General features: G+C 49.5%; 1 protein-coding gene across 1 annotated transcript; it reads left to right on the forward strand.

Annotated features, from left to right (window-relative positions):
* The first annotated feature begins 437 nt into the window (after positions 1 to 437).
* tyk2 (tyrosine kinase 2) lies at positions 438 to 25,038 on the forward strand. Its single transcript, XM_056288716.1, has 24 exons — positions 438 to 656; positions 3,086 to 3,288; positions 3,394 to 3,517; positions 3,607 to 3,739; positions 3,837 to 4,000; positions 4,220 to 4,598; positions 4,692 to 4,877; positions 5,123 to 5,280; positions 6,042 to 6,159; positions 6,721 to 6,904; positions 8,267 to 8,385; positions 8,502 to 8,663; positions 8,865 to 8,952; positions 9,522 to 9,649; positions 11,685 to 11,820; positions 13,640 to 13,791; positions 13,897 to 14,047; positions 14,142 to 14,233; positions 14,331 to 14,526; positions 20,417 to 20,535; positions 21,734 to 21,906; positions 22,000 to 22,117; positions 22,224 to 22,334; positions 22,436 to 25,038. The coding sequence occupies exons 2-24, from the start codon at positions 3,105 to 3,107 to the stop codon at positions 22,580 to 22,582; spliced, it is 3,522 nt and encodes a 1,173-aa protein (XP_056144691.1). The 5' UTR covers positions 438 to 656; positions 3,086 to 3,104; the 3' UTR covers positions 22,583 to 25,038.
* Positions 25,039 to 25,374: the final 336 nt, after the last annotated feature.

Here is a 25,374-nt window from a genome sequence, read left to right on the forward strand (position 1 = left end):
TAGCGTGGCGGCCTATTCCGTTGCCTACCAACACGGAGATCGCCGGTTCGAATCCCGGTGTTACCGGCTTGCTCGGGCGTCCCTACATACACCATTGGCCGTGTCTACGGGTGGGAAGCCGGATGTGGGACACGCGTCCTGTTCGGGGCGGGGGGGCGGGGGTGGAATAGCGCGATCCTCCCACGCGCTACGCCCCCCCCCCCCTGGAGAAACTCCTCACTGTCAGGTGAAAAGAAGCGGCTGGCGACTCCACATGTATCGGAGGAGGCATGTGGTCGTTTGCGACCCTCCCCGGATAGGCGGAGGGGGTGGAGCAGCGACCGGGGCGGCTCGGAAGAGTGGAGTAATTGGCCAATACAATTGGGGGGGGGGAATCCCCCGCCCCCCAAAAAGTGGAAATCCCCCCCCCCCCAAAAAAAAGGCCGTAGTGTCGGCGCAGCTGTATCCAGCAGAAATGAAACCACGCCCCGCCCAGCACCCAGGCCCCGCCCAGCACCCAGGCCCCGCCCGGTATCCAGGATAGGGGCGTGGTCTCACCGCCGCTGTCAGGAAGCGCGGCGGGCCGTCCTCAGTCGCTGGGGGTGCACCGGGGAGATGAGCTCGCCGCCGTCCGCGCTGCTGTAGGCGACCTTAGGCACTTCTTTCCCCGCTACGAGGTAAGCACAGCCCCGCCGACTCGCGTGCGGACGCGTGGCGATTAAAGCGTGTGGTCCATTCGGTCTCGCGGCCTCGTGTCAGTAACTGTAAAGGAAGGAGCCGCGCGGCGACGCGTCCGGGATCCACACGTCGGGACGTCGCTGGTCTTTCTGCCGTTGTGCCGTCTCGTCAAGTCCGATAGTAAACAACAGCAACCCGGAAGTGCCGGTGACGAAATAGTCCGACTCCCTCCGCCGTCCGCTTTTTTCCCGTTATTACAAGTTTCAAAAATACGTTCATACGGCTCTTGGCGACGTGCCCTCACTGTCTTCTGACTTGGCCAGAACAAAACCCACGGAGGCGCGCGTGTTCCTTAAGCGTCGCGCGCGCGCGTGTGTGTGTGTGTGTGTGTCTGTGTGTGCGCGCGCGCGCGGCTTTACGTGCGCTTAAGCACATAACTACATACTGTATCTTGATCATCAATAATCTTTTTTCATAAGCTGTTATCTATCCCTGATCATTATATCCCTGATCATTACTTACTGTCAGACATTTTCTGATATTCTATTCTGTCTGTCTGTCTGTCTATCAATCTGTCTGTCTGTCTGTCTGACTGTCTGCTATCTGTCAATCTGTCTGTCTATCAATCAGTCTGTCTGTCTTTCTGTCTGCTATCTATCAATCAATCTGTCTGTCTGTCTGCTATCTATCAATCTATCTATCTATCTATCTGTCTGTCTGTCTGTCTGTCTGCTATCTGTCTGCTATCTATCAATCTGTCTGTCTGTCTGTCTATCTGTCTGCTAGCTATCAATCTATCTATCTGTCTGTCTGTCTATCAATCTGTCTGTCTGTCTGCTATCTATCTATCTGTCTGTCTGTCTGTCTGTCTGTCTGCTATCTATCAATCTGTCTGTCTGTCTGTCTGCTATCTATCTATCTGTCTGTCTGTCTGTCTGTCTGTCTGCTATCTATCAATCTAATTATCTATCTGTCTGTCTGTCTGCTATCTATCAATCTGTCTGTCTGTCTGCTATCTATCAATCTGTCTGTGTGTCTGTCTGTCTGTCTGCTATCTATCTATCAATCTGTCTGTCTGTCTGCTATCTATCAATCTGTCTGTCTGCTATCTATCAATCTGTCTGTTTGTCTGTCTGTCTGTCTGTCTGCTATCTATCAATCTGTCTGTCTGTTTGTCTGTCTGTCTGTCTGTCTGTCTGCTATCTATCAATCTGTCTGTCTGTCTGTCTGCTATCTATCAATCTGTCTGTCTGTCTGCTATCTATCAATCTATCTGTCTGTCTGCTATCTATCAATCTGTCTGTCTGTCTGCTATCTATCAATCTGTCTGTCTGTCTGCTATCTATCAATCTGTCTGTCTGTCTGCTATCTATCAATCTATCTGTCTGTCTGTCTGCTATCTATTAATCTATCTGTCTGTCTGTCTGTCTGCCTGTCTGCTATCTATCAGTCTGTCTGTCTGTCTGCCATCTATCAATCTGTCTGTCTGTCTGTCTGTCTGCTATCTATCAATCTATCTATCTGTCTGTCTGTCTGTCAATCAAGTTGCATTTTATATAGCACTTTTCTAGTTGCAACAGCCACTCAAAGCGCTTTACAATTAATTAGCACACACACACACACACACACACACACACACACAGTCTTCTGCTTTTCTCAGATGCTGCAGAAGTTGTTCGTCATCATTTTCAATGAGTGCTTCTGGTGAGACTGTCGGGTCGAGGAAGCATTTAGCAGTAGTGAGGGGTGAGAACTTCAAATCACCGGGGTCAAGGGAACAGCCGAAGCGTTGGTCCATGTTTGCCTTCATCCTCTGTGCCAGGGAAGCTAGGTCCCTGTAGCGAGAACCCTGGGCCTGGGGGAACCCGGACGGGTGAGCACTCAGGTCCAGCAGGGCAGGCAACACCAGGGATAGAGACACTGTGTCACTCTGGAACATCTGGGTGTGCTCAGCGAAGGGGAGGAGCAGATCCCTGAGAGCAGTCAGCTTCTGCCGCTCACCTGGAAGTAGACAGTCCCAGCCCATCACATCAGCTACTTGAACAAGTGAGTCCTTCACTTGGAGAAGGCGTGATATCATCAGGTATTTGCTGGACCATCTAGTGGGGCAGTCTTTGACCGGAGTGGGTCCACACAGCTGCAGCAGTCTCTCAATTGCCACAGGCGACTTGCAGAAGAACCCGACAAGTACTCGAACTTTGTCAAGGAGTCGTTTGACACTTACTTCTTTCTGGATCATGTTCACCACAAGTTGCAGTGTATGGACAACGCAAGGGGTCCTCTCTATGGCTCCATAGCATTGGTCTTCCTATCTAGTATCTATCTATCCGTCTTCTACCTTGCTTATAAAGTATCATTAATGACCTTTTCTCTCTGTCTGTCTGTCTGTCTGTCTGTCTCTCTGTCTGTCTGTCTCTATCCTTGTCAGTGATTCGGCAGCCCCTACAATGGCCTTGCGTGGGTTCGCCAAAGGCTGGAGGGCCGGCTTGTGTTCGGGTGCGTGTGAGCCGCCGAAGGGTCCCGGCATCCATGTATATCTATTTTGGACCAGGGAGGGTGAGCGCTATCTGTCCCAGCCGGCGGAAAAGATGACGGCGGAGCAGCTCTGCTTCTCTGCCGCGGAAGCTGCAGGTCAAACCAACAAACAAGACCCCCGACAAACACTACCGCTCGATTTTAGTCTGCTGTAGAGATTCTGTGTGTGTCAACCTAAAACCTGAATGTGTCCACTTGCAGGCATCACCCCACTGTGCCATGTGTTGTTTGCGCTGTACGACCCATCCTCCTGCTGCTGGTACAGCCCAAACCACGTTTTCAGTCCAGAGGAGAATCCCTACCTGGTACTCCACTACCGGTTAAGGTTAGCGGGTGTTAATCCGGCTGTGTTGCAGGGGAGATGGATGGGTAACACTCTGTTGATAACCACATCATGTCCTCTTTTTAAACCAGGTTTTACTTTAGGAACTGGCATGGGCTGACTGAGAGGGAGCCCAACGTTTTCCGTTATGCCCTTCGATCTGGCACCGAGCCGGCTGGTTCACCCCTGCTGGAAATGACCTCTTTGGAATACTTGTTCTCTCAGGTGCCTTCAAACCCGTGTCTCACAGCCCACACGTTGCACGTATTTTGGTGTGACGCCTTAAAGCAAAGGAGTTAAACGTATGTCGTTCCTCCAACAGGCTAAATATGATTTTGTGAACGACGTGGTGCCGATGGAGGAGGTGGAGTCAGACGAGGAGCTTAGTCGCTTCAAGAATGAGAGCTTGGGCATGGCGGTGCTTCATCTTTCCCACCAGGCGATACACACTGGCTGCACCTTACAGGAAGCCGCCAGTAAAACCAGGTAATGGGAAGAGGGATGGCCCGTTTGTGACTGCCTTCCACCTCTGCGATGTTCACCCCGTCACCTCTGCCTAGGGCTGGGCGATACATCGATATTATAATGATATCGTGGTGTAAGACTAGAGATCGTCTGGGATTTTGAGGGTGGGATTTGATGTTATCCATATTGCCCAGCCTGACCTCTGCCCTCAGATAACAAGCACATCCTCTCTGTTCACAGCTTCCTGTGCTGCATCCCGAGGTCCTTCTCCAACCACATCGCCAGGGACAACTTCCTAACTAAGATTAGGATCCACCGGGTGTTCAGAAATTTTGTCAGGACCTTTCAGCGGCACACGGTGGACGTGGGGCGTCTGGGCCCGCAGGAGGTCATGTACAAATACATCTCCACGCTGGAGCACCTGGTGCCCAAGTACGGCTGGGAGATCTTCCCTGTGAGCCACCTGGAGCTGAGGGAGGACGGGGAGGGCAGTGGCACGTACCCCGACACCACCCACGCCCACGGTGTCATGCTAGACAATTATATAGCCCCCGTCACCCATGAAGTCAAGGTGTCCGGCACCAAAGGCATTCTGTGGAAGGAAGTGTCTGAGCAGAAGGTGTGTGACGTGTCATCATTCAGCGACCTCCTCGTGTGTGTTGGTTCCTGCTTTGTGGATTCAGTGTGTTGCCTGTCTCTCTCTCTCTCTTAGGCCCAGGCAAACAGCTACTGCCGAAACGATTACACAAGTAACGCAAAGAAAACAAAGCAGCAGGCCAAACAACCACAGGCCGGACCTGACAGCAAATGGACCTCTTTCTGCGATTTCCCAGAAATCTCTCACATCGCCATCGCCGGAACTAATGTGTGCATTAGCCTGCAGGACAACCACTCCATGGTAAGAGCTCTTTCCTCTTCCTTCCCCGTCCAAGTTGAGTAATGCACAAATGCCATTAATGTGTTGTGCGGTTTCGATGCATTAGTGTAATTTGTAAATAAGGGTCACGACACTCTTCCTAGTAATGCCGGGTCTTCACGAGGTTTGTAAAAACTTGTATGAAGGATGTAACGGGGTTCTTGTGCATGAGGGCTTGGGTCTTGGTCGTGTTCCATGAAGCTCAGTACGGAGATGTGTTTGTGCAGGAGGTTCAGATGACGTCCTTCCTGGAGGCTCGCTCCTTCGTCTCCCTCCTGGACGGATACTTCAGGCTGACCGTTGATGCCCACCATTACCTCTGTCACGAGGTGGCCTCGCCCCGGGTGGTACTGAGCGCCACCAACGGCCTGCACGGACCCATGCAGTGAGTTCCTCCACCCGACCTGCATCCCATAATGCTGTTAACACCCGTGGTGCTGTGGGGTTCGTAATGAGGGCCTATCTGTATTTTCTTGTTTCTGTTTTGTGTTTTTGGACCACTGAGTGGTGTTAAAGTGTGTTGGGGGCGGGGGGAGGGGTGCCCACGGAGCGTAGCGGTCTATTCTGTTGCCTACCAACATGGGGATCGCCATATTGAATCCCCGTGTGTCCTACGGCTTGGTCGACGTCCCTACAGACCAAATTGGCCGGATTTGTGGGTGGGAAGCCGGATGTGGGTATGTGTTCTGGTTGCTGCACTAGCGCCTCCTCTGGTCAGTTGAGATGCCTGTTTGGGGGGGGGGGTAACTGGGAGGAATAACATGGTCCTCCCACGCGCTACGTCCCCCCCGGTGAAACTCCTCACTGTCAGGTGAAAAGAAGCGGCTGGTGACTCCACATGTATGGGAGGAGGCATGTGGTAGTCTGCAGCCCCCCCCCCGGATCAGCAGAGGGGGTGGAGCAGAGACCGGGGCGGCTCGGAGGAGTGGGGTAATTGGCTGAAGACAATTGGGGAGAAAATGGTAGAAAAAAAATATCCAAAAAAATGAAACGAGTGTGTTGGGGTACAAGTCGTGTCAGCTGTGTTTTGTGTGATGTGGAATAGCCGCGTCGGTCTGCGTCCCTGCATGTCTGGATGTGTTAACACAAATGAGGTTTAAAGAGCCCACACACACTTACACCCACATGCACTGTGTTGTTTTTCAGCGACGACTTCGTCCAGCTGAGGCTGAAGAAGGAGGCGACGGAGGATGGAGCGTTTCTGGTCCGTTGGAGCGCTCTTGACTACCACCGCATCATATTAGCAGTTATGAACAGAGAAAAGGTGAGACGGTACTCTGATCGATCAATCGGTCCATCCATCCATCCATCCATCCATCATCCGTCGATTGCGGCACGGTGGCCCAGTGGTTAGCACTGTCACCTCACAGCAGGTGAAGGTCCTGGGTTCGAACCCCACGGTGGTCCAACCTTGGGGGTCATCCCAGGTCGTCCTCTGTGTGGCGTTTGCATGTTCTCCCCTTGTCTGTGGTGGGTTTTCTCCGGGTGCTCGGGTTTCCCCCACCATCAAAAAGACATGCATGTTAGGGTTAATACTCCTGGCTGTGCCCCTGAGCAAAGCAATGGAAAGAAGAACTGGAGTCGGTCCCCGGCCGCTGCACGGCGGCTGCCCACTGCTCCTAGCTACACAGCTAGCATGGGTTACATGCAGAGAGTAATTTCCCCGTGGGGATCAATAAAGTATCTCATCTCTCGCTCCTTCCATCCATCATTTAGTCAATCCATCAATTATTCAACTGGTTATTCAGTCAATCAGACTTTACTTATATACTCTGTGTGTGTCTGTGTGTGTGTGTGTGTGTGGGGGCACATGCACAACCTGCAGAACGGATCAGCTCCGGTCCACAAGCAGTTCCGCATCTCGCATAAGGACTCCATGTTCCACCTGGAGGGCTGGGACCAGCGGTTCTCCAGCGTGAAGGAGCTCACAGACCGACTGAAGACGTTCGTGCTAAAGTCCGGACACGACAGCTTCACTGTGAAGAAGTGCTGTCTGCCCAGACCCGCCGGTCAGTGCCCGCTCTCGTGTCCCTTAACCTTCTGTTTTCTGCTATCTCCAGATGTTTTCGTGCCTCACTGCACATCCGCAGTCGTTTCTAATTCCGACGGTGAGGTCAAAGGTTCAATTTTATGAATTACAACAGGGGAAATTGGGTTTGCAGTCAGAGTAACAACGAATTAAAAAAACAAGGGCATCCAGGTGGCGTGGCGGTCTATTCCATTGCCTACCAACACGGGGATCGGCGGTTCGAATCCCCGTGTTACCTATGACTTGGTCGGGCATCCCTACAGGCACAACTGGCCGTGTCTGCGGGTGGGAAGCCAGATGTGGGTGTGTGTCCTGGTCGCTGCACTAGCGCCTCCTCTGGTAGGTCAGGGCGCTTGTTCAGGGGGGAGGGGAAACTGGGGGGAATAGCGTGATCCTCCCACGCGCTACATCCCCCTGGTGAAACTCCTCACTGTCAGGTGAAAAGAAGCGGCTGGTGACTCCACATGTATGGGAGGAGGCATGTGGTAGTCTGCAGCCCTCCTGGATCAGCAGAGGGGGTGGAGCAGAGACCGGGACGGCCAAGTACAACTGGGGAGAGAAAAAGGGGGAGGAACCCCCTCCCCCCCAATAAAAAGTACACACGACTACAATAACTCTAGTTAATGGTCAAGGTAATTTGCATATGAAGCCGATCGTTGGTGTCGGTCGTTATGCCTCTGTATTGTTTTTAGGGTGGGGATTGTTTGTTTGTTTATTTATTTACTTTGGAGGTTTTTTTTCCCCCCCTTTTACTCCCCGGTTGTACTTTGCCAATCACCCCACTCTTCCGAGCTGTCCCGGTCTCTGCACCACCCCCTCTGCCGACCCGGGGAGGGCTGCAGACTACCACATGCCTCCTCCCATACATGTGGAGTCACCAGCCGCTTCTTTTCACCTGACAGTGAGGAGTTTCACCAGGGGGGTGTAGCATGTGGGAGGATCACACTATTCCCCCCAGTTCCCCCTCCCCCCCTGAACAGGTACCCCGACTGACCAGAGGAGGCGCTAGTGCAGCGACCAGGACACACACCCACATCCGGCTTCCCACCCACAGAAACGGCCAATTGTGTCTGTAGGGACGCCCGACCAAGCCAGAGGTAACACGGGGATTCGAACCGGCGATCCCCGTGTTGGTAGGAAAGCGAAATAGACCGCCACGTTCATATCACAGAAAGAGAAAAAAGTACATCCATCCTTTTCTGTCTTTCAGCTACTGTGTCTCTAAATGTGTGTGTGTGTGTGTGTGTGTGTGTGTGTGTGTGTGTGTGTGTGTGTGTGTGTGTGTGTGTGTGTGTGTGTGTGTGTGTGTGTGTGTGTGTGTGTGTGTGTGTGTGTGATACAGAGCTGTCCAACCTAATTGTGGTGCGGCAAGGCGCAGACCGCTGTGTCAGTCCCGGCTCTCTGGCCCTGAATCTGACCCAGCTGCGCTTCCATCAAATCAAAGACAGAGAGATTGTCCAGGTGATGAGTTCGACGTCCCCCCCCCCGACATTCCCCCTTCGGTATGACCTTTCACCCCAGCGCCCGCTCCGTTCTCTAACCCGTCTCTCTTTGCTGTTCCCCTGTAATGCCAACAGGAGCATCACCTAGGCCGCGGCACCAGGACTAACATCTACTCCGGCCGTCTGCTGGTGTGGGGCGGAGGGGAGAACGAGGAGGAGGACGAGTTTAACAACAACCGTAAAGGAATCCGGGTCGTCCTCAAGATCCTCGACCAGAGCCACAAAGATATCGCATTAGTAAGCAACCACGGCTAAAGCCGTCTCATCCTCCACACACCATCGCATGCCAACCTTGGCCGACTCCCTCCAAACAGGAGGACAGCCATGTGCTCTGTTAGGGGATTTACGTGGGCAAGACCAGCGTCACCTTAAGCTGCTGTGTATTTGCCGATTCATCTCTGAGATATCCCTCCTCCTCCACTTGCTCTTTTCTCCAAGGCCTTCTTTGAGACGGCGAGCCTGATGAGCCAGGTGTCCCACAGCCACCTGGTGTTTGTTCACGGCGTTTCCGTTAAAGGATCTGAGAGTAAGAGCACAAACACTGCTCGCTTCACATTCACCGCGCTCGCTTCCAGTTAAAACCGCTGTTGCTGCATGACTTCCCCCTCCGCCACTTCCCCCTCCGCCACTTCCCTGTCCTGCAACCAGATGCTGTTCTCTGATCTGTCTCCCCAAACCAACAGCAGACTAACTTTAAAACCACGCTTAAAGGTAAACAATCATGATTTTCAACTATGTATATATATATTTATATATATCCATCCATTATCTGTGCCGCTTATCCTGCTCTCAGGGTCGCAGGGATGCTGGAGCCTATTCCAGCAGTCATTGGGCGGCAGGCGGGGAGACACCCTGGACAGGCCACCAGGCCAATACATATATACATATATATATATATATATATATATATATATATATATATATATATATATATATATATACACACACACACACACACAGAAATAATGTCGAAAATCATGATTGCGTCCCTAAAGCACTCAGCTTCTTGTCAAAGTGTCCTCTACTCATCTCGCCTCTAAACAAGGACTCCGTGTCCGTCATGTGACCCTGCTCCCATCTCCGGCCTCTCCACAGACATCATGGTGGAGGAGTTTGTGGAGTTTGGGCCCTTGGACGTTTTCCTTCGCAGGGAGAAGCAACACGTGACGCCGCAGTGGAAGTTCATTATTGCCAAACAGCTTGCCAGCGCGCTCAGTTACCTGGTGAGTTCTCCATGTTGTGTATTTGTGCTGTGTCTCAAACTACGCAACATCTGGTCCAATACAACATCTGGTAGGGTTTGCTATTTACACCACGAAATTCAAATTCATTCATCTCCGTCCTTGCAGCTCCTTTTATGCCCCTTTTCCACTACATGGTACTGGCTCGACTCCACTTGCCCTTTTTTCGTTTTCCATTACTGGAAAGTACCGACATTTTGGTAAAGGTTGCCACTTTTCTGCTACCACCTTTGTCGAGGCTCCAAAAAAATTGGAGTGGGTGCCAGAATCACTGCAGCCCTGTGATTGGTCGGAGAAACGCCTCAAAACGTCATCAGTGTGTGCATGGGATACCACCCTGCACTTTGAAATACCGAAGCGGTGGAAGCGGAGTTATCTTAAAAGTACATTTTGAAACTGAAAAAAATGGGTCGCAATGATGACCAGCTACACTGAGGTGGTACTGTTACGGTAATGGAAAACGACACAGAAGCGAGTCGAGGCGAGTTGAGCCGGTACCATGTAGTGGAAAAGGGGCATTAGTTGCGTTTGTATTTGTATTTTAATTTTTATTATTTTTTTCATTTTATTTATTTATTTATTTAATTTAGTTTAATGACATGGTTTATTATTTAAATTTATTTACTTTACTTTATTTTAATGACATGGTTTATCATTTTATTATTAATTTATTTTATTTTAATGACATGCTTTATTATTTTATTATTATTTTAATTTCTTTTCTTTTTTATTTTCATGACATGGTTTATTATTTTATTATTATTTTAATTTGTTTAATTTATTTTATTTTAATGACATTGTTTATTATTTTAATTTATTTTACCGACCGATTCACCGTCATGTCTGCATACTGAGGACCACATTTCCCCTGGCGTTTGTTCATGTAAAAAGCAAAACCTCCTCAAGCTCACCCGGCACCAAACTGAACTCCTCTTCACTGGCTCCAAGTCCACTCGCAGCCAAATCAACAACCTCGCACAACAGCACAACAACATCGATGGCACTATTGTCTCCCCTTCCTCTCAGGCACGCAACCTTGAACCTTGATCCCACCCTCTCCCTTGAGCCCCATATCCGCCAAATGGTCAAATCCTCCTTCTACCACCCTCGTAACACTGTGAAAATCAGACCCTCTCTCACATGCCCTGCTGCTGAGACACTGACCCATGCCTTCCTCTCCTCCCGCCTGGACTACTGCAACTCACTCCTTCTTCTATGGCATCAGTGCTAGCTCCATCAAGAGACTCCAACTGGCCCAGAACGCATTTGCCCGACTTGTAACTTTCGCCAAATCCTGGCACCACATCACCCCAGTCCTAAAAGATCTCCATTGGCTACCCATCTCCCACCAGATCAATTACAAAATCCTGGTTCTTACTTATAAAGCCCTTCACCAACTGGCTCCCCCATGCCTCACCGACCTCCTCTCCCCCTACCAACCCTCTCGGTCCCTCCGATCCACCTCAGCCTTCCTTCTCTCTACCCCCAGGTCCAACTTCCGCCGCTTTGGTGACCGAGCCTTCTCCAGGGCAGCTCCCAAGCTCTGGAACTCACTCCCCCAAATCAGTAGAGACTCAGAATCCCTCCCAATGTTCCAATCCCGTCTCAAGACACACCTCTTCTCTACTGCCTTCTCGTGCCCCCCCCCCCGTCCTCTTAGCCACCCCTATTCTGAGGCAGACTAAGGACCGAGCACTGGACCTGCTGCCCCCTCCTCTTGGAACTCCTTCCCCACGCACATCACACGCTGCTGCGATCTGCCCACATTCCCGTCAGGACTCACCTCTTCAGACCTGCTCTCATGTGTGATTCATGTTGTGTTGCATGTTGTTGGTGTGTTGCTTTTAACTTTATTCTAATTTATGTAAAGCGTCTTTGAGTACGATGGAAAGCGCTGTATAAATAAAATGCATTATTATTATTATTATTATTATTATTATTATTATTATTAGGTTTACTGTAAGTTGTTGTGTGCATGCGAGGAAAGCGTATAAGCCATGTCTGTTGATCATTTCAGGAGACTAAACGGCTGGTGCACGGGAACGTCTGTGCCAAAAACATCCTGGTGGCCCGCCGCGGTCTGGAGCCCAGCTCCTCTCCCTTCATCAAGCTGAGTGACCCCGGGATCGCCATCAGCGTCCTGTCACAGGAAGGTCGGTACCGCCGACCCGAGACAGACCAGTTCAGACTGAGGGACTCTCAGATTTGCTGGCTGCACCGCTTCCTCAGCAGCCTCTTTTTCAATCAGATTAAAGTACCGGAAATGCTACACAAACCACTTCCTGGAGTCCTTTTCCGACTAAGTTGCAGTTTCATCATATGTGCGAGTACCACTGAAATTCACCCTAGAAACTGTCACTGGTGTTGTTCCACTTATATTGGGTTGTGTTTTCTTCAGTCCGACCATGAAGGACTGATAAAAGGAAGAATCAGATGAGGATGAGGCGAGGTTGTGAAGTCATGACTCGTGAGGGTGGCTTTTTGAAGCCGTTCTTGAAACCGACATTGAATAAACACACTACGGTGGAGACCCTGCCAGTAGCAAATGTGCAGCGTTGAGTAAAGGGGAATAACTCCTGGGTTTTTTGAGAGAGAACGTTGTTGCTAGAGAGCCCACAACACACCAACAGAGGTGGAACAAGTACTGAAAATAACTACCCGAGTACAAGTACTGCTACTTTACTTAGAACTTATTTAATTACAGGTAAACGTGTACATGGGTTTCTTAGTGAAAAACTACTTGAGTACATTTTTTCTTTTTTGGCGTCCGGGTGGCGTGGCGGTCTATTTCGTTGCCTACCAACACGGGGATCGCCGGTTCGAATCCCCGTTTTACCTCCGGCTTGGTCGGGCGCCCCTACAGACACAGTTGGCCGTGTCTGCAGGTGGGAAGCCGGATGTGGGTATGTGTCCTGGTCGTTGCACTAGCGCCTCCTCTGGTCGGTCGGGCGCCTGTTCGGGGAGGAACTGGGGGCAATAGCGTGATCCGCCCACGCGCTACGTCCCCCTGGTGAAACTCTTCACTGTCGGGTGAAAAGAAGCGGCTGGTGACTCCACATGTATGGGAGGAGGCATGTGGTAGTCTGCAGCCCTCCCCGGATCGGCAGAGGGGGGTGGAGCAGAGACCGGGACGGCTCGGAAGAGTGGGGTGATTGGACGGGTACAATTGGGGAGAAAAAGGGGAAAAATCCAAAAACAGAAATATTTTTATTTTCACGTCTACAAACTGAGAATATGAAACATTCTTTAGCTGACGGCCTCTGTCATTAGAAACAGCGGGGCAAACACACCGATGAACAGATCACGTTTACTTTGGCAGTGGAAATCTGTAAAATCACCCAGCATCCCCAGCACCTGATCACACTATTTATTAAGGCAGCAGCAGGGTTACGCTCACGTTCTCTTTTTGAGAAAATCTGTAACAGTTGTTAGAACAAAAATTGCACAGCAGAATACTTCATTAAAAAGAGACTACAAGTAAAAGTACTATGATTTTATTTATACTCAAAAAAAGTATCATTACAGAGAAATAGGTACTCAAGTACTGTAATGCAAGTAGTTACTGTTACTTTCCACCTCTGCACATTGTCTGTGTTTCATCATTTCACTGGGTGGTGCAGTGGTTAGCGCTGTCGCCTCACAGCAAGAAGGTCCTGGGTTCGAACCCCAGGGTTGTCCAACCTTGGGGGTCGTCCTCTGTGTGGAGTTTACATGTTCTCCCTGTGTCTGTGTGGGTTTTCTCCGATTGCTCCGGTTTCCCCCACCACCAGAAAGACGCGCATGTTAGGGTTAATACTCCTGTCTGTGCCCCTAAGCAAGGCATGGCGAGACCAACTGGAGTCGGTCCCCGGGTGCTGCACAGCGGCGGCCCACCGCTCCTGGCTACACAGCTAGGCTGGGCTGAATGCAGAGCAGAATTTCCCCTCAAAATCAAAATTTGTGCCTTTTAGTGGATGCGTTTGTGTGTTGCAGAGCGTCTTGAGCGGATCCCGTGGATCGCCCCTGAATGCATTCAGAGCAGCGCTCCTGTGGGAAATGCTGCTGACCAATGGAGCTTCGGCGTCACACTGCTGGAGATCTGCAACAACGGTGATATACCAATGAGCAGCAGCACCTTGTCTGAGGTACCCCCCACCACCATCACCACGGTGCCCCTCGTACATCATCAGACTTCATTCTCTCTCATTTTTCTAACGGCAAACTGTTTGACGCTCTCGATTTGTCGACAGAAAGAGCGTTTCTATCAGCAGAGGGGCCGCCTGGTGGAGCCCTCGTCCCAGGAGCTGGCCGGTTTCATCAGCATGTGTCTGAGCTATGAACCCGTGGAGAGGCCGTCTTTCCGGACCGTGCTCCGAGAGCTCTCTGAAATCATGATCAAAAGTATGTACTCGCCTCCTCCCCATCGCCTCCCGTTACCTTTCCTCCGCTCCATCTCAGTGTAACGTGTGACGTCTGGTTGACATTTTGTGCTCAGATCCAGACATATCCCCCAGCGAGTCTCTCCCGAACTCCGACCCCAGCGTCTTCCTCAAACGCTACCTGAAAAAGATGCGTGACTTGGGAGAGGTGAGCGCGGCGTCGGACAGCTTTGCTTCCCCCTGTGTAGTCAATACAGCGCTCTGAGTTATAGACTGATCCACTTTGTCCTTCTTTTTACTTTCAGGGCCACTTTGGAAAAGTGACGCTCTACCTGTATGACCCAGCCAATGATGGGACAGGAGAACGCGTGGCGGTCAAGTCATTGAAACAAGAAGACGGAGGCAGTCATCTTCACGAGGGCTGGATGAAGGAGATTGAGATACTGAAGTCTCTCTACCACACCAACATTGTAAAGTACAAAGGCTGCTGTTATGAGCTGGGTGAGTACGGGCCATTTAAATAGTTTATTTTTATTTAATTTAGCTCCTTCATGCCACCACCTTCAGCTGTGTCAAGCTTCAACTTGACTATATTTTAAACTTGGCCCGAAATTGAAACACTACCTGTACCTGTCTTGATGCATGCTCAATAAGCCAGGTAACAAAATCGCAAAAAGGTGAATCCGTTCATCTGGACACAGCATTTATTGACAGATACGTTTCATCGTCATCTAAGTGACCTCAGTCTCACCTGACTGCAGGTACCCCACCCTTATGAACAATACAGTGACTGCAGGTACCCCCACCCTTATAAACAATACAGTGACTGCAGATACCCCCACCCTTATAAACAATACAGTGACTGCAGGTACCCCACCCTTATAAACAATACAGTGACTGCAGGTACCCCCACCCTAATAAACAATACAGTGACTGCAGGTACCCCCACCCTTATAAACAATACAGTGTCATAACCACCCAAACCAACGACCAGTTTCATGTGCAAATAGAGGTGACCATTAACTAGAGTTTCAGTGGCCATGTGTACTATTCATAGAGGATTGGGGAATATTTGGAATCACAGCATTGTAAGATGGCGACACATGTACTCTTAGCCCCCCCCCCCCCCCCCCCCCGATTCAGCGATAGTCATTCCCTCTTCACATTAGATAGCCTCTTTGACTCCCAGTTCAAACCAGCATTCCTCCCTAGATAGGGCCCAGACACACCAAACCGACGAGCAGAGACGAAGGCCGACTGTTGCGTACCCTGACGTCGCCTGCCGTCTGGGCCAAAAAGTAGCACCTGAACGCACTGCAAAGACTACAGCCGATGGCCGACTAGCATGTACGTTCTGCACTGATTCGTGGAGCTAGCTGAACAGCCAATCAGAGTGAACTCTCTCACTGACGGGCTCCACCCATTCAACATGCTGAATTGGCTGAAAAGCCGTCGACAGGAGTGCGACTAGTGCTGACGGTGCGCGACACACCGCAAAAACTAGAGTCACAGACGCTCACCGACGGCCGACCGTCAGCCTGGTGTGTCAGGGCCCTTAATGCTCACGGCAATTTCCAAATGAAACCAATCATTTTTGGTCGTTATGCCACTGTATTGTTTATAAGGGTGGGGACACCTGCAGTCAGCTGAGACTGAGGAGATCACTTAGATGATGATGAAACGTATCTGTCAATAAGTGTTGTGTCCAGATGAACTGACTCAACTTTCCCTGATTTTCTTACCTGGATTATTGAGCATGTGTGAGATGGAAGAGAAAGAAGAATTCTGGAGTGAGTTGGATGAGGTGGTGGAGAGGGTACCCAAGGAGGAGAGAGTGCTGATTGAAGCGGACTTTAATGGGCATGTTGGTGAAGGGAACAGGGGTGATGAGGAGGTGATGGGCGGGTATGGTGTCAAGGAGAGAAATGTGGAAGGACAGGTGGTGGTGGATTTTGTGAAAAGGATGGAAATGGCTGTGGTGAATACATGTTTCAAGAAGAGGGAGGAACACAGGGTGACGTACAAGAGTGGAGGAAAGTGCACACAGGTGGACTATATCTTATGTAGAAGGGGCCATCTAAAAGGGATTGGAGACTGCAAGGTGGTGACAGGGGAGAAGGTAGCTAGGCAGCATCAGATGGTGGTCTGTAGGATGACTTTGGAGACCAAGAAGAGGAAGAGAGTGAAGACAGAGCCAAGGATCAAATGGTGGAAGTTGAAGAAGGAAGGCTGTTGTGTGGAGTTCAGGCAGGAGGTAAGACAGGCACTGGGTGGTAGTGGAGAGTTGCTGGATGGCTGGGCAACCACTGCAGAAACAGTGAGGGAGACAGCTAGGAAGGTACTTGGTGTATCCTCAGGACAGAGGAAGGAAGACAAGGTGGTGGGATGAGGAAGTACAGCAAAGTATACAGAGGAAGAGGTTGGCAAAGAAGAACTGGGATAGTCAGAGAGATGAAGAAAGTAGACAGGAGTACAAGGAGATGCAGCGTAAAGCAAAGAGAGAGGTGGCAAAGGAAAAGGCGCATGGTGAGTTGTATGACAGGTTAGACACTAAGGAAGGAGAGAAGGACTTGTACCGATTGGCTAGACAGAGGGACCAAGCTGGGAAGGATGTGCAGCAAGTTAGGACGATCAATGATAGAGATGGAAATGTGCTGACAAGCGAGGAGAGTGTGCTGAGAAGGTGGAAGGAGTACTTTGAGGGGCTGATGAATGAAGAAAATGAGAGAGAGAGAAGGTTGGATGATGTAGGGATAGTGAATCAGGAAGTGCGGTGGATTGGCAAGGAGGAAGTGAGGGCAGCTATGAAGAGGATGAAGAGTGGAAAGGCAGTTGGTCCTGATGACATACCTGTGGAGGCATGGAGGTGTTTAGGAGAGATGGAAGTGGGGTTTTTAACTAGATTATTTAGCACAATCTTGGAAAGTGAGAGGATGCCTGAGGAGTGGAGAAGAAGCATACTGGTACCGATTTTCAAGAACAAGGGTGATATGCAGAGCTGTCAGGAGTGGCAGAGAAGTAGGTAGGAGTGGTGCAGGATATGTTTGAGGGCAGTGTGACAGTGGTGAGGTGTGTGGTTGGAATGACAGATGGGCTCAAGGTGGAGGTGGGATTACATCAAGGATCGGCTCTGAGCCCTTTCTTGTTTGCACTGGTGATGGACAGGTTGATGGACGAGATCAGGCAGGAGTCTCGGTGGACTATGATGTTTGCGGATGACATTGTGATCTGTAGTGAGAGTAGGGTGCAGGTGGAGGAGAGGCTGGAGAGGTGGAGGTATGCACTGGAGAGAAGAGGAATGAAAGCCAGTAGGAGCAAGATGGAATACATATGTGTGAATGAGAGGGAGGACAGTGGAATGGTGAGGATGCAAGGAGTAGAGGTGACAAAGGTGGATGAGTTTAAATACTTGGGGTCAACTGTCCAAAGTAACGGGGAGTGCAGGAGAGAGGTGAAGAAGAGAGTGCAGGCAGGGTGGAGTGGGTGGAGAAGAGTGTCAGGAGTGATTTGCGACAGAAGGGTGCCAGCAAGAGTTAAAGGGAAGTGTCTTGATGCAGGCTGAATAACCCAGGTAAGAAAGTCAAAGAAGGTTGAATCCGTGCACGAGGACACAACGTTTACTGACATACACGTTTCATCACTCATCTAAGAGACCTCTTCACACTGGGATTCATGGAACGTGACAAAGACCCAAGCCATATATATATATATATATATATATATATATATATATATATATATATATATATCGGGACACACAGAGATACTAAAAAAAGCTTTTACAAGCCTCGTAAAGCCCCGGCATTAGGAAAAGTGTCGTGACCCTCATTTACAAATTACACTAATGCATCAAAACCACACAACACATTAATGGCATTTGTGCATTACACAACTTGGACGGGAAGGAAGAGGAAAGAGCTCTTACCATGGAGTGGTTGTCCTGCAGGCTAATGCACACATTAGTTCTGGCCATGGCGACGTGAGAGTTTTCTGGGAAAATCACAGAAAGATGTCCATTTGTTGGCATGTTCGGCGTCTGGTTGTTTGGCCCGCTGCTTTGTTTTCTTTGTGTCACTTGTGTAATCGTTTTGGAAGTAACCGTATACAAATTGGCCACTATAGGTGAACCTGGGGGACCCATAGTACACCCGGGTTTGAACGGGGAGTCGAAGAGGCCATCTGTGTGAAGAGGGAACGATTGCAACTATTCCCCACCCCACTGTAACTCTAGTTAATGGTCACACCCATATTTTCATATGAAACTGGCCGTTGGTTTCGGTCGTTATCCCCTCTCCTCACCTAGGTCGTCCGTCAGGACGCCCCCTATAGGGTTTCGGTTGTGTATATTTGTTTAAAGCATGGGGCGCTATTTCACATGCAGCTCTATGGTTGTCCGCTAACTGGAGATTTTGTGCCTTTCCATTGTCAAGATGCACTGATCATGTGCAAAACCACGATGTCCCCCGGTCCATAACACCAGTCTATGGATGAATACACCTAGGACTACTGCTGCCTGTAGGGGTAGCGGGATTGATTATCCAGGTTTGCTCCTCTAGATCCGCCGTCTTCTGCTCTCTTGTCTGCTGACGACGTTAACAGGATTACCGCGAGGAGGGTGTGGCTCCTCACCACGCACGGGCGGTCATTCATCATGGGAGAGGCTGTATGTTGCACTTCACATGATGCTGGGGTGTATGGAGACCAGTCTAGGATGCCACGAAAGGCTATCTAGGATAGGTACTACTCCTGTACTTAACCCCTGAACCCCAACTCGGTCGTTATGCCACTGTACGGTTTATAAGGGTGGGGACACCTGCAGTCAGTTTAGGGTCCAGACTCACCAAACCGACTAGCAGCGACGAAGGCCGACTGTTGCGTTGCCTCACGTCGCCTGCTGTCTGGACCAAAAAGTAGCACTTGAACACACCACAGAGACTACAGCCAATGGCCAGCTAGCATGTACCTTCTGCACTGATTCACTACGCTGAATCCGAGTGATCTCGCTCACTGACGGGCTCGGCTGATTCAACATGCCGAATCGGCCGAAAAGCTGCCGACAGGGGTCCGACTGGTGCCGACGGTGCGAGACACACCGCAAAAACTGGGGTCACAGATGCTCACCGATGGCATTGACATTGGCCGACCGTCGGCCTGGTGTGTCAGGGCCCTTAGGCTGAAGAGGTCACGTCGATGAGTGATGAGACCGTTCTCTCAGTAAACGTTGTGTCCACGTGAACTTTCTGTGAGTTGCCGATGAAGGAATGAAAACCACGTTGGTCATTTATCAATAAAAATGTGATGCTGGATGTTTTGATTTACTTCAGTGGGATGACTGATTTTGGTCTGACTAGGCCACGTGGCCGACTGGCATCTCCGTTTTTGTTTGTGGTGCACAGGAGCAGCTCGAGGGAAGTGGACACCATTATCACACACCCGTTTCTACTTTTAAGAGTTGAAATGTTGTGAATTTTGTTGTGTTTGACGGCGTGCTGAAGGCTGGACAGAAATCTGCCTGTGGTGTTGTCTTGACCAGGCAACGGCACGTAAATCAGAATCAGAAACTATCTAAAAAACTACAACTACAAGAACACGTATATCTAAACTAAACCATAAAAAATCACTGTCCAGGAGAACGAACGCCAGCCAGGATGTCTGTCGGAACTGCCAGTCTGCATGGGCTAGCAGTTAGCTTAGCCTGCCCCGCTTCCGCGTCCTGTCAGACCGCCCTCGGTGTTTGCTCTTCATGTGCAGCTCCGGTCAGGGCCGTGGTCCCTGGACCCACAGGATGCAGCAGACCAGGCTCCCTCAGCCGATCCAACGCCAGCTCTCCCAGCCAGACACCTTCGACATGCCTCCCTGCACTCCACACGACGACACTAAGACACAGTCAACGCTAGGCAAGGCCGCCGCCAGACCACCCTCGGTGTTCTCAGAACTGCCGGTCTGCATGGGCTAGCAGTTAGCTTAGCCTGCCCCACTTCCGCGTCCTGTCAGACCGCCCTCGGTGTTTGCTCTTCGGGCGCAGCTCCAGGCAGGGCCGTGGTCCCTGGGCCCACAGGACACAGCAGACCAGGCTCCCTCAGCTGATCCAACGCCAGCTCTCCCAGCCATCAAACGAAGACAAAACTTAGACGTGGACGAAGACACTGCTGGATGGTACTGGGTGAGGCCGCCACAAACGTGAATTCGTGCCACCATCTTCCCACACCGGCACTGGGTGAGGCCGCTGCAAACGTGAATTGGGGGGGGGGGGGCACATGGCTGTCATTTCAAAATAACAAGTGAGCTGTCCAGTCCGCTCACTGGCAGATGTGCAGCCTTCGTGTGAGGAGCGGATGTCCAGGCACTTGTGGTCCGTTCAGATGTGAATGCGTTTGTCTTGTGTTGTCAGGGGGACAGGTGGTGCAGCTCATAATGGAGTACCTGCCGCTGGGCAGCCTCAGAGAGTACCTGCCCAAGCGGAAACTCGGCATATCGCAGTGTCTTCTCTTCGCCCAGCAGATCTGCCAGGTGAGCAAAAGGAGGCCTTCAGGAAGACATTGTTGAGCTTGTTGTGCTTAAAGAACACACACACACACACACACACACACACACACACACACACACACACACACACACACACACTACACTCTTAGGCTTCTGTTTTAACATTCTGGTGTTTCTTTCTTCATTTATTTTTTTTTGGGGGGGGATTTTCTCCCCTTTTTCTCCCCAATTGTACATGGCCAATTACCCCACCCTTCCGAGCTGTCCCGGTCTCTGCTCCGCCCCCTCTGCTGATCCGGGGAGGGCTGCAGACTACCACATGCCTCCTCCCATACATGTGGAGTCACCAGCTGCTTCTTTTCACCTGACAGTGAGGAGTTTCACCAGGGGAATGTAGCACATGGGGGGATCACACTATTCCCCCCAGTTCCCCCTCCCCCCCGAATAGGCGTCCTGAGCAACCAGAGGAGGCGCCAGTGCAGCGACCAGGACACACCCACATCTGGCTTCCCACCCGCAGATCAAGCTGGAGGCAACACGGGGATTCGAACAGGCGATCCCCGTGTTGACAGGCAACGGAATAGACCGCCACGCCACCCGGGCGCCCCCTTGTGTTTCTGTCTTCATAAAGACAACAAGAAACGTCATTCATGTTCGAATCCCGGTGTTACGTCCAGCTTGGTCGGGCGTCCCTACAGACACAATTCAAGATTGTTGCGTCTCATTATAAAAGTAGAAGAGGGTAAAATTCTTGAGTTTCAGCTCCTCGACATGGCCGTGTCTGCGGGTTGGGAAGCCGGATGTGGGTATGTGTCCTGGTCACTGCACTAGCGCCTCCTCTGGTCGGTCGGGGGAGCCTGTTCAGGGGGGAGGGGTAAGTGGGGGGAACAGCGTGATCCACATGCTACGTCCCCCCCCCTAGTGAAACTCCTCACTGTCAGGTGAAAAGAAGCGGCTGGTGACTCCACGTGTATGGGAGGAGGCATGTGGTAGTCTGCAGCCCTCCCCGGATCGGCAGAGGGGGTGGAGCAGCGACCGGGACGGCTCGGAAGAGTGGGGTAAGTACAGTTGGGGAGAAAATCCAACAAAACCAAAAAAGATGAGGTTTTGATGTAAAATGAGTGAGTTTTTGGTTCAGGTTATTGAGCAGATGCGTCATGTAACTGGCAGAATAAACCAGTGAGGTGAAAAGTCCGTTTCCATCTCATGCTGTCTGTAAAAGGGGATGGACTACCTGCACTCCATGAGGTACATCCATCGAGACCTGGCGGCCCGTAACGTCCTGGTGGAGAACAACGGCCTGGTCAAGATCGGAGACTTCGGCCTAACAAAGTACATCCCCGAAGGAGAGATCTACTATCGAGTCCGCGAGGACGGGGACAGTCCTGTCTTTTGGTAAACCAGTTTAATATTGAGCGGCGTCCTCCCTATCCCGACGTCCACGCCTTAAATTCCGCCACTCAGCCATGTTCTCCGTGTGCTCGGCAGGTACGCCATCGAGTGTCTGAAGGAGAGCAAGTTTTCCTTCTCTTCGGACATTTGGTCTTTCGGCGTGACGCTGTATGAGATCCTGACGCGCTGCAGCCCCCAGCAGAGTCCTCCGACGGTACGCCGCCGCCAGAGAGCTGACACGTCTTTAAACATTTGGTACCAAAGTAGATGTGAATACGCTGTGTTAACGTGGAAGTTCTCCTGCTTTCATTTCAATGCAGAAGTTCTTTGAGATGATGGGTTTGGTGCAGGGTCAGATGACGGTGATGGCTCTGATAAAACTGCTGGAGAGACAGAGGAGGTTGCCGTGTCCCAGAGAATGCCCCCACCAGGTAAACCGCCTTCTGCATACTCAAATATGTGACGTTTTATTCATTTATGTGACCTTTGGCTGTTTGGAAAAGCCTGACTTGCTTTTCTTCACCCTCCGCAGGTGCACCTGTTGATGAGGCAGTGCTGGGACGCAGAGCCCTCTCAGCGGCCATCTTTCGAATCCCTCATCGAGAGCATCGCTGCAGTTCGCCAGACGTTTGAATTGGAGCCCAGTCAGACTGTTTCACTGGCTCAGATTCGCTCGTAAGGACCGGTCACACCCCCCCCCCCTCTCTCTATTCACTCGTCACATTGCCCCTGGACTGTACAGTATCACATCATCGCTGTGTGCCAAGGCTCGCAGGCTTGCAATTTTCTGCTCTGCACTGCCCCCTGCCGGCTCTCGGCTGCACAGCACAGATGCCTCGTGGATAAAAGCACACAGTTGTTCCTTGTAGCCCACGTCTCACATCCGTTATTGCAGCCCTGCAGTTATCTGATCCCTGGTTGACGATATGAATTCTTGTAACTTGTCGACATAAACTGACTATGGCCGTCAGCAGCTATAGATAATAAACGTTTACCTGTTCACTGTTGGGGTTCATCACAGTAAGTATTAAGAAGCTCTGTAGGTTTGCCGATGACAGCTCTCTCTCTCTCTCCCTTTTTATTTTTATATGATACTTGGACTTTCCTTTCATCTAATGGAGGGAAGTCATTATCAGTAAACCACTTATTGCACAATGCTACGATTCATGTATTACTGAAATTAGCACATTGTTGATTATCTCACTACAAAATGGGAACTATGCATATGTCTGTGAATGTTCTCTTTCATCCAGGTCATGGTTATCCAAAGGAGTTGAGTCAAGTGCAACTGGACCTGGATATATACCAAGTCCAGTTCCACTTGATTCAACTCCTTTGGGGAACTATCCACATTTTTATTGGTTAAGGTCTTACATCTGTAAACCTGAAGCAGTGTAGTACAGGACCCGCAGAGTCTTACTTACGTTAATGTGTACTTCCACAACACTTTGTTTTTCTGTCAGGTTACTGCATCATGTGACTAACAGTAAAGATGCAGACTATGAATAAGGAAGGTCACGTGTTTTTGTTTTAATTTGTTTTGAGGCTGTACAATTATTTATCCTATTGATGTTTCAAGTGCTGGAGAAAAAAACAGATCTGTATGGTTAGTCTTTTAGCTGTGACCACTTTTTAAAGTTCCAAAAATCAGACTCTTTAGTGACAGAATGTACCAGATGGTCGTGTAGTGATTCTGTAGCACCTGTAAGGTGTTGGAAGTAAAAAGGAAATCAGGAGGGGTCCTGGTGAATGACATGGATTCAGTTTGCCTTTAGCCAGTGGTAAGAGCCATACAAGCTGGCATCTTAAACTATGTATGGATTTAAACTTGAATCTATCTGGTCCTGTGCTTGATTTGAGGTGGTTCACAAATGGCCATGGCTTCCTGCCCACAATCTACTGTGTTCACACAAAATTTGAAAGACTAGAATATGGTGGGGGGAGGCACGGTGGCACAGTGGTTAGTGCGGCTGCCTCACAGCAAGAAGGTCCTGGGTTCGAGCCCTGGGGTAGACCAACCTTGGGGGTTGTCCCGGGTAGTCCTCTGTGTGGAGTTTGCATGTTGTCCCCGTGTCTGTGTGGGTTTCCTCCCACAGTCCAAAGACATGTAGGTCAGGTGAATCAGCCATACTAAATTGTCCCTAGATGTGTGTGTGTGTTGTGTGTGTGTGGGCCCTGTGATGGCCTGTCCAGGGTGTCTCCCCACCTGCCGCCCAATAACTGCTGTGATAGGCTCCAGCATCCCGTGACCCTGAGAGCAGGATAAGCGGTTTGGATAATGGATGGATGGATAAAGTGAACTGATATATGTAGATTTAGACATGGAAAATGCATGATTTCCATTTTAAGAAATACCCAACAGCTTCATTTGACTTAAGAAAATGCTCAGTAGTCCATTATGGGCTCAATGGTAGTGAATTACCACCCTTGTATAGATTGTGATATGGAAAGAAAGTAGTGTTTTTGTAAATCATTGCCATATTGTGAGACCTTATAGGCCTCAGGCCATGTTAGTAGATCTCAAACAGGACTTGATTGATTTGGCTGGAAGGCTGTTATGTTAGGCTCCATGAAATATCAAATAGTATTAGCTAGCTTAGCATCACTATATTTTTCCAAAGGCAACTTCATAAATAAGTTCTCTAAACTTTGTTTTCATTGATCTGAGTAACACCTGAGTTTCGAAAAATAACATCATTATTCCAGCTAAATACATACATCAGAAATCTCCTGTATTTATTTTTTTAGGTGTCTTGTTTTCAAATCCTTAAAATTTGTAAAAAGTAAAAGAGCCTAAAATTGTTCCGTCTCTTTTCACAGTATGAACTTATATAAACCCTATATATATATAATCAATATGAATATCATGTTATTGCATTCATTTTGTTAAAATTTGTTAAAAATTTGTTAAAATTTGTAAAAGGTAAACAAGCCTAAAATTGTTCCGTCTCTTTTCACAGTATGAACTTATATAAACCCTATATATATATATATATATATATATATATAATCCATATGAATACGATGTTATTGCATTCATTTTGTTAAAATTTGTTAAAATCTGTAAAAAGGAAACGAGCCTGAAATTGTTCCGTCTCTTTTCACAGTATGAACTTATATAAACCCCATATACAATCCGTATGAATATGTTATGGCATTCATTTTGTTATTTTATTTCATTTCATTTTTGAAATATATATTTTTAGTAAGAATTTTATTTGTAGTATCAACAAAAAAAAAAACAAACAAGAACACATTTCTGAAGCAAGCAAATCCATTGATAAATCAACCCAACCATAACAGCCATAGGAAGGAAAGGGGACACAAATCTTTATTTCATTCCATTTTAATTAATTAGCTTATTTCTGTAACGTTTCATTGGAAAATGTTCTTATGGAGCCTTTGAGTGGCTGTTGCAGCTGGAAAAGTGCTATATCACATTTGGTATTGGACGATCATCATTTTCTGTTC

This window comes from Lampris incognitus, chromosome 10 (genome assembly GCF_029633865.1).
Source record: "Lampris incognitus isolate fLamInc1 chromosome 10, fLamInc1.hap2, whole genome shotgun sequence".
Taxonomy (NCBI): domain Eukaryota; kingdom Metazoa; phylum Chordata; class Actinopteri; order Lampriformes; family Lampridae; genus Lampris; species Lampris incognitus.